The sequence below is a fragment of the Chiloscyllium plagiosum genome, unplaced genomic scaffold, assembly GCF_037043375.1.
Source record: "Chiloscyllium plagiosum isolate Xiang-an unplaced genomic scaffold, Cpla_swu_hap1 HiC_scaffold_30, whole genome shotgun sequence".
Taxonomy (NCBI): Eukaryota; Metazoa; Chordata; class Chondrichthyes; order Orectolobiformes; family Hemiscylliidae; genus Chiloscyllium; species Chiloscyllium plagiosum.
Genome location: NW_028270168.1, coordinates 1,400,433 through 1,410,289, shown reverse-complemented (window position 1 = coordinate 1,410,289; position 9,857 = coordinate 1,400,433). Strand labels below are relative to the sequence as shown.

General features: G+C 40.5%; 1 protein-coding gene across 2 annotated transcripts in view; it reads right to left on the bottom strand.

Annotated features, from left to right (window-relative positions):
- Positions 1-904: 904 nt before the first annotated feature.
- bsdc1 (BSD domain containing 1) overlaps positions 905-9,857 on the bottom strand; it is a 73,528-nt gene continuing 64,575 nt past the window's right edge. For both annotated transcript variants that reach the window (XM_087976655.1, XM_043719673.2), the window contains exons 10-11: positions 9,597-9,700; positions 905-1,383 (exon numbers count right to left, since the gene is read on the bottom strand). In XM_087976655.1, coding sequence (XP_087832781.1) covers positions 1,351-1,383; positions 9,597-9,700 — 137 coding nt within the window. In that variant the 3' untranslated portion in view covers positions 905-1,350. The remainder of the gene's footprint in view (positions 1,384-9,596; positions 9,701-9,857) is intronic.

Below are 9,857 nucleotides of genomic sequence, written 5' to 3'. Positions count from 1 at the left end.
TAAATACTCAGCAAAGTAGTCAATCAGTTTGTCAAGATTGCACAAGTCTTTTGACATACTAGTTACAAGACTTTTGAGGAAGCATCCAAGACCTGAAATATTAACTAACTTTTGGGTTTTTTTGACATATGCTGACTGATATGTTAAGTATCACTAAACTCTTTGTTTAAAATTTCTAGAATGCAAAATTTTGCTTTTCAAATTTCAATCATATAAGTAACATGGTAATAACACATTTCAGGAGTGAAGGCATAATCAGTGTGCAGCACAATGACTATTAGTGTTTCCAATTCATTCAAAAGAGTTTTCAGCTTTCCAAGGCAAACTGCACTGCTTTGTTTTTAGCTTGCTCAACACAGGTGTACCCATTACCATTTAACAGGAAGATTTGATCAATAAGCCAGTAGATTTCTGAACTGTTGTTTCATGTGTTTCCTGCTCCATTCATGGGATCAATACAACAATCTAATCTTTTCAGCTTCCCATTCTGACCAACCCTCCCCTCACCAAAATGCATGGAACATTCAGTGAGTGATTTGACCAATAGCCTACTTACCTTAACTTGATTAACAATTAACCTTGAGGCTTTTGCTACACTTTTCAGCACAAAATAACAGTGAGTGTTCTTTTACTAATCCCATATTTGTTTCAATAACCGGTTCTCAACATTTACAGAGTAGCAAATCTGTCGAAGTGCGAGACTGGTTACAAGCAAAGGGTATTAAAAATACATTTGAAATGCCATGTAGCTCAAAATTATAACCCTATTTTTGGTAAATCTCCAATTTTCAAAGAGCATTACTCTACCACTATTCAGTAAATTGGAAAATTCAATTTCCAATTAGCACTTTTTGCTGACATTTTGTTTTATTGAAAAAGTGCATAAACACACAGCATTAGTCAATTAACCTTGTATAATTTAAGTTTAATTGATGTAAGTGCAAATCTGTAAAAGATCTAAGGGAATTTGAATTACAAAACTAATAGTCTCCCATATCTGAAAGCTAGAAAATGCATATTTAAAATATATATTGCACAACCAACCAGCTGTTAATTACGCAAAAACAAAACATCATTAGAAACAATAATAGCAATGTCTCCCACTGAATATAACTTTAGTCTAAAGAATGAAATATAACCCATGCTCCATAGTTCTTTGTAATTACATGCTAAAAAGCCTGCTATATAATACAATAGCATGCAGTATAAAACATGTTACCCTAACTTACTGAAGCAATGGCACAGGAAACCTGTATATACACTACAGGCTAAGAATATAAACACAATTGTCATTACATTAGAATGAAAGAATTCAAGAAATCAACTGAAGCAGCAATATCCAATTTCATTTTATTCCCAATCGTCCCAGTCTTCATCTTCTAGCTGAAAGACATCAGGTTTTAAAAATTAGAATCAGACAACTGAATAGGTATTATAGAATTAAAGCAAGCATATATCCTACCAGTCACCACAAAGCTAAAATATTCAAAAACACCCAACTAGCAATTTCTTTTTATTATAACCTTACTGCACACACAGAAATGTTAATAATGTGCACCCACGGCTTTAGTTCATCTGTTATTTAAACTGCTTTTTTTCTCCCTCTGTTCACTTTAGGAGGGTTCAATATAACCACAAAATTCATAGATAGATATAGAAGTGGCCAGATTAAAAGTAAGTCCAATGAAGATGTCCTCTTTCCAATCCAAAGACAATATAATAAATAATTGGCGAATATTCAAGACTTCAGGATAGGATGCTTTCAGGAAAAGACCTTAATGGTTTGAGATCAAGTTTTTAGGAAACTTAAAATGAGAGAATGGAAGTAACACCGTTAAAAAGACTAAGGAGGAAGGCACCAAGCAAGAAGATATGCAAAAGCCCAGAGTCACAGATGTGGGCTGGTCTAAGAGGTAGACAGTGCAGGTCAACAAATAGGGCTGATGTGTAACTAAGACACAATATTGGTAACACAGGTTTAGACAAATTTAAGTTTATAAAAGTAGAGTTCAAGCAGCTGGAGAAGTCACACTAAGGGAATCACAGCATGGAGGTTGATTTCTGTAGCACGGGATGAAATAGTAGGAAAGACTGGCAATCTCACAGACAATGAGGCACGTTGGGGGTTTGAAGCTCAGCTTGGAATTCAGTAGGGCACCAAATGATTTATGCTGAATGTAATTAGGATAAGCCATCAGGGCAGAGTTGAGTTTTCAGTGACGTCAAAAGTACAGTATCTTTTCCAAGTGTTAAAAATTGTAGACATAGAAGATTAGAACATAGAACAGTACAGCACAGAACAGGCCCTTCAGCCCATCACTGTATGGTACAGAGAACCCCAGACGGAGAATTCACTACAAGAGTATACAGGAAAGCCACACACACAGACCAAGTCCTAAACTATGAAAGTAACCACCCCAACACACACAAACTAAGCTGCATCAGGACACTATTCAAAAGGGCCACAACACACTGCAGTACACCAGGACTGCAAAAAGAAGAAGAGGAACACCTATACAAGGTATTCGCCAAAAACGGATACCCGCGCAACTTCATCAGCAGATGCCTAACAGAAAGACCACGGAACGAGGACATACCACAACCAAAAGGACTAGCCACACTACCATACATCAGGAGCATCTCGGAACTGACTGCCAGACTACTGCGACCCCTAGGACTCATAACGGCACACAAACCAACAGCCACGCTCAGACAACAACTCACCAGAACGAAGGACCCGATACCCAACATGAGCAAGACGAATGTAGTGTACAAAATACCATGCAAGGACTGCACTAAACACTATATAGGACAAACAGGAAGACAGCTAACAATCCGCATATATGAACATCAACTAGCCACGAAACGACACGACCAGCTATCCTTAGTAGCCACACACGCAGACAACAAGCAACATGAATTCGACTGGGACAACACTACTATCATAGGGCAAGCCAGACAGAGAACAGCCAGGGAATTCCTAGAGGCATGGCATTCATCCACAAACTCCATCAACAAACACATCGACCTGGACCCAATATACCAACCACTACAGCGGACAGCTGAAACTGACAACCGGAAGCGGCAGGGACAGACCACTATAAACACCTGAGGAAACATCAAAGAAGCGCTTCGCAGGAGGCTCCCAAGCACTGATGATGTCGCCTAGCCAGGGGACGAAACGTTTGCAACAAAAACTTCCAGCTCGGCGAACAGAACCACAACAACGAGCACCCGAGCTACAAATCTTCGCACAAACTTTGTCCCCAATGACCCTGCCTCCACAACTGCTGCTGGCAACGCATTCCATGCTCTCACAACTCTGTGTGTAAAGAACCCGCCTCTGACATCCCCTCTATACTTTCCTCCAACCAGCTTAAAACTATGACCCCTCATGTTAGTCACTTCTGCCCTGGGAAATACAGTCGATAGCCAGAGACTATGTTCCGCATTATCTTGTATACTTCAATTAGGTCCCCTCTTCTCCTTTTCTCTAATGAAAAAAGTCCGAGCTCAGTCAACCTCTCCTCATAAGATAAGTCCTCCAGTCCAGGCAGCATCCTGGTAAACCTCCTCTGAACCCTCTCCAAAGCATCCACATCTTTCTTATAATAGGGCGACCAGAACTGGACGCAGTATTCCAAGTGCGGTCTAACCAAAGTTTTATAGAGCTGCAACAAGATCTCACGACTCTTAAATTCAATACCCCTGTTAATTAAAGCCAAAACACCATATGCTTTCTTGGGTGGCCATTTTAAGGGATCTATGTACCTGCACACCAAGATCCCTCTGCTCCTCCACACTGCCAAGAATCCTATCCTTAATCCTATACTCAGCTTTCAAATTTGACCTTCCAAAATGCATCACCTCGCATTTATCCAGGTTGAACTCCATCGGCCACCTCTCAGCCCATCTCTGCATCCTGTCAATGTCCCGCTGGAGCCTACAACAGCTCTCTATACTGTCAACGACACCTCCAACCTTTGTGTCATCTGCAAACTTGCTGACCCATCCTTCAATCCCCTCATCCAAGTCATTAATAAAAATTACAAACAATAGAGGCCCAAGGACAGAGCCCTGTGGAACACCACTCACCACAGACTTCCAGGCAGAATATTTTCCTTCTACTACCACTCGCTGTCTTCTGTTGGCCAGCCAATTCTGTATCCAGACAGCTATGTTCCCCTGAATCCCATTCCTCCTGACCTTCTGAATAAGCCTACCATGGGGAACCTTATCAAATGCCTTGCTGAACTCCTTATACACCACATCTACAGCTCGACCCTCATCAACTTTTCTAGTCACAGTCTCAAAGAACTCGATAAGATTTGTGAGGCATGACCTGCCCTCACAAAGCCGTGTTGACTGCATTTAATCAAGCCATGCTCTTCCAGATGGTTAGAATCCTTTCTAACACCTTGCAGACAACAGACGTGAGACTTACTGGTTTGTAATTGCCTGGGATTTTCCTATTTCCTTTCTTGAAGAGAGGAATTACATTTGCCTCTCTCCAGTCCTCAGGTATGACTCCAGTGGACAGCGAGGATGAAAAGATCTTCGCAAGTGGTGAAGCAATTGCATTTCTCGTTTCCCAAAGCAGCCGAGGACAAATCTGGTCCGAGCCTGGCGACTTGTCAATCTTAATGTTTGACAAAATTTTCAGCACATCAGCTTCCTCTATCTCTATCCATTTCAGCATGCACACCTGCTCTTCAAAGGTTTCATTCACAACAAAGTTCGTTTCTTTCGTAAAGACAGAAGCAAAAAACTCATTTAGGGCTTCCCTTCCTCCTCAGACTCCACACACAAATTCCCTATGCTATCCCTGATCGGTCCCACTCTTTCTTTGACCATTCTCTTATTCCTCACATAAGTGTAAATCACATGGTGCAGAAAAAAACACTCAATCCTCAAATTAATGTCAGAAAGTATTCTTCCAGTACAAAACGGTTAACCATTATCTCTTCTCCCCCTCCTACCCCCAGTTGAATCTAACAATGCCATCCAGAATCTGAATGATTTCAATCTGGTTCTCAGGCCAAATATAAACACAGCTGCCTTAACAAAGGAGAAGCAATGTAGGGAGTAGAGTAGTAAGACATTCTGTCTAAGTCTCTTTCAAACTTCCCATCAGAAAATCTTTTAGGAACCTAAACCTAATTACTGGCGAAGATGAACATTTCTGCTAAGCTGCTCAGCCAAGATAACACAACAAGCCTTGTTCTGTGAAGAACAAGGTATCCCGTACAGCTACTCAGAATAAATTAAAAGGGACCATGCACTGACAACCCTGTCTGTGTGTAACTCACAACTAGAGGGAAAATTAAGGTCACAGTATTGATTCAAATTAAGATTAGAAAGGTTTTCATAAAAGCTTTCAGTTTCAAGCCCACTTCATTGCTCAGAATGTGATACTCACAAAAAAAAGACAAACAAAAAATGGAAGGCGGCTTTTAAAAAAAACTTCCAAGATGTAATTTTAACTCCACAATCAATTTCAGAAACCGAGTTTCTTTTTAACTGACTCCAACCAACTTTGGCCAAAAAATGAATAATCAATATCCAATTAAATGCATGAATATTACTTCAAACTTACAAAATGTTCAATCAGGTTCAAGATAATGAATTATTTTTAGAAGTGCAATGTCTATTTATCTTGTAAGGGAAAAGCAGATTACATACCTGCGTATTTATACTTTAAGAAGTCCAATCGAAAAATAAGCTACTTCTAAGGTTACTAGATAAATATTTCCTTAAGCACTGTGTGGCAGAGAGGAATATCTATTTTTAAAGTTACTAGTGGTATACCACTAGTAAATAGATACCCAAAGGATACATTTTGGGTCCACTGCTATTTGTCATTTTTATGAACAACCTGGATGAGGGCGTAGAAGGATGGGTTAGTAAATTTGGGCAAGACACTAAAGTCGGTAGAGTTGTATGTAGCGCAGAAGGATGTCGTAGGTTACAGAGGGACATAGATAAGCTGCAGAGTTGGGCTGAGAGGTGACAAATGGAGTTTAATGCAGAAAAGTGAGGTGATTCACTTTGGAAGGAGTAACAGGAATGCAGAGTACCGGGCGAATGGTAAGATTCTTGGTAATGTAGTTGAGCAGAGAGATCTCAGTGTCCATGGACATAGATCCCTCAAAGTTGCCACCCAGGTTAATAGGGTTGTTAAGGCGGCATACGGTGTGTTACCTTTTATTAGTACAGGGATTGAGTTTCGGAACCATGAGGTCATGCTGCAGCTACACAAAACTCTGGTATGGCCGCACTTGAGGTATTGCGTACAGTTCTGGTCACCACATTATAGGCAGTGTGTGAAAGGTTTGGAAAGGGTTCAGAGGAGATTTACTAGGATGTTGCCTGATATGGAGGTCTTACGAGGAAAGGCTGAAGGACTTGAGGCTGTTTTCCTTGGAGAGGAGAAGGTTGAGAGGTGACTTAATTGAGACATATAAAATAATCAGAGGGTTAGATAGGGTGGACAGCGAGATCCTTTTTCCTCGGATGGTGATGGCTAGCACAAGGGGACATAGCTTTAAGTCATGGGGTGATAGATTATAGGACAGATGTCAGAGGTAGCTTCTTTACTCAGAGTAGTAGGGGCGTGGAACACACTGCCTACAAGAGTAGTAGACTCACCAATTTTAAGGGCATTTAAATGGTCATTGGATAGTCATTTGGACAAATATGGAATAGTGTAGGTTAGATGGGTTTGAGATTGGTTTCACAGGTTGGCGCAACATCGAGGGCTGAACGGCCTGTACTGCACTGTAATGTTCTATGTTCTAAAACATGAAACTCCTTGTGACCTTGCTCAATGTTAATAAGAAATCAAATGGAATAAGAACTAATCAGGATGTGGAGGTTGCAGCAATACACAGAGGACACTACAATGTTACCAATTCAAAGACTCTAACGTGCCATTTATTTTAAAAGGTGGCTTTCATTTTACTGTCAACAGGAGACACACCACCTCCAAATTCACTAAACTGATTGGTCAGAAAATCAGACGAAAGAGGCTTTACGTTCACTGAAAATCAAACTGGGAAATCCTCCCAACAGCTGAACACAGGTACTTTGCGATTAATTGTTTTTAGCACTGTATAGAGTCATCTCTAAAATTGTATTATTGGTCTTAAGATGTGCATTCAAAGGCCATTAAACTGAAATTTCTCCTGTAGTCTTATACAGTCAGAATCAGAGCTGTACACCATGGAAAGAGACCATTTAGTTCAACTCGACCATGCCAACCAGATATCTTAAATTAATCCAGTCCCATTTGCCAGCATTTGGCCCATAACCCTTTAAGCCCTTCTTGTTGGTGTACCCTCTAGAAGCCTCTTAAATGTTGTTATTGTACCAGTCTCCACCACCACCTCTGGCAGCTCATTTTATACATGCAACACCTTCTGTATGAAAAAGTTTCCCTTGTTAAAGTTTTCCCCTCTCACCTTAAACCTATATCCTCTATTTTTGGACTTCCCTACCCCGAGGAAAAATCCTTGCCTATTTATCCTATCCATGTCCCTCATGATTTTATAAACCTCCACAAGGTCACCCCTCAGCCTCTGACATCCAGGCAAAATAGACGCAGCCTATTCAGCCTCTCCCTTCAGCTCAAACCGTCCAAACCCGGCAACATCCTTGTAAGTCTTTTCTGAACCCTTTCAAGTTTCACAACATCTTTCCTATGGTAGGGAGACCAATATTGCACGCAGTATTTCAAAAGTGACCTAACCAAGTCCTGTTAACCTCCCAACATATAAACTAAATGCATTGACCAATAAAGGCAAACATACCAAACACCTTCTTCACTACTCTGTTTGTGACTCCACTTTCAAGGAACTAAGTACCCAAAGTCTGTCTGCTCAGCAACCCTCCCCAGGACCTTAGCATTAAGGTATAGCGGTCCTGCCCTGATTTACCTTTTCAGAATACAGCACCCCGCATTTATCTAAATTAAACTCCGCCTGCCACTCCTTGGCCTAGCTGATCAAGGTCCTGTTGTGCTCGGAGGTAACCACCTTTGCTATCCATTACACTTCCAGTTCTGGTGTCATCTGAAAACTTATATCCATAGCTCCTAGATTCATATCCAAATCACTTATGCAAATGATGAAAAACAGTAGAACTAGCACCAATCCTTGCGGCACACTGGTGGTCACAAGCCTCCAGGCTGAAAAACAACCCTCCACCACCACCCTCTGTCTCCCACCTAACAGCTAGTGATTTGGATACAAAATTGGCTTGCCCTGTATTCCATGTCATCTAACCTTGCTAACCAGTCTACCATGAGGAACCTTGGCGAAAGTCTTACTGAATTCCATTTAGATCACATGTACCACTCTGCCCTCATCAATCCTCATTGTTACTTCTTCAAAAACGTAAGTTAGTGAGACACTATTTCCCACACAAAGCCATGTTGACTCTCCCTAATCAGTCTTTGCCTTTCCAAATGCATGTAAATCCTGTCCCTCATAATCCCCTCCAACTACTTACCAACCATGGACATTAAGCTCACTGGTCTTTAGAACCCTGACTTTTCCTTACCACCTTCCTTAAATAATGGTACCACATTAGCCAACTTCCAGTCTTTCAGCACTTCACCCATGGCTATCAATGATACAAATATCACAGCAAAGGGCCCAGCAACCACTTCACTAGCTTCCCACAGAATTTAGGGTACAGCTGATCAGGTCCTGGGGATTTATCTATCTTTATGCTTTTTAAGATGTCAAGCACTTCCTCCTCTGTAATATGGAGACTTTTCAAGATATCATTATTTATTTCCCTAAGTTCACTAGTTTCCATATCCTTCTCCACAGTAAATACTAATGCAAAATACTTATTCAATATCTCACCCATCTCCTGTAGTTCCACACATAGGCAACCTGGTTGATCTTTAAGGGTGCAGTTACTCTTTTGTCCTTAGTGTATTTGTAGACTCTCTTTGTATTCTCCTTAACCCTATTTGCCAAAGCTATGTCCCTTTTTTGCCCTCCTGATTTCCCTAGACTATATTCCTACTGCCCTTATACTGAGGCATTCACCCAAACAAAGCTTTTATTCAATAATAGGGAGAGAAAAGGATAATGCTATGATAATTGTCATCATCCCAAAAAGGACACTGACGACACTTAATGCCTGGATGTTATTTTAAGCTGTAGCTTAGTCAATATTTAGTACATTACAGAAAGAAACATGTTAAAATCCCTTTAAGCAAAGAGAAAATGTGGCAGCCATCCCAAGTGACAAAGTTAGTCATCAATCTGAAGCTGCACAATCATATGCTGAACATTGAATAATGGGGGAATATGTTCAAGTACCTAATTTAGCCAGGACCACAAGAAAAATATCAGGAAAAAGCCCAAACATTTATAATGGTGACCAATTTTAAAAAGCTGTTCTTCAGTAGGTATTTCTTCAGTACTAAAGGGAGTACAAAATTACTTCAAAGCACTTGTTTATTTCACTCATTATTCAAGGCAGACCCAATGCCTTTGGCTTGTGGAAAGCAGTAGGTTGTCAGTCTGTTAACAATTGCCAGCACATTCAAACAGATAGGTTTGAAACCAGATTTACTGTACCTGTTCCGACACATCCACCTGGGATAATGCTAACTGGACTTCTTCCTCGGTCATATCCAAATCAAAATCCTTTTCCCAGTCCTCACTGATGTCTGTGCTAGACCCTGGAATAAAGTAATAACTAGTTAGAATGAACATGATCAAAGATGTGAAAATGAACTTTCTTTTAAAGGAAATGATCAAGTAGTAGACAATTAGCTAAGTTCCTAAATGTCACCAACTACTTTTCTAAATTATCTACCGAACGATACATTAGTTTTT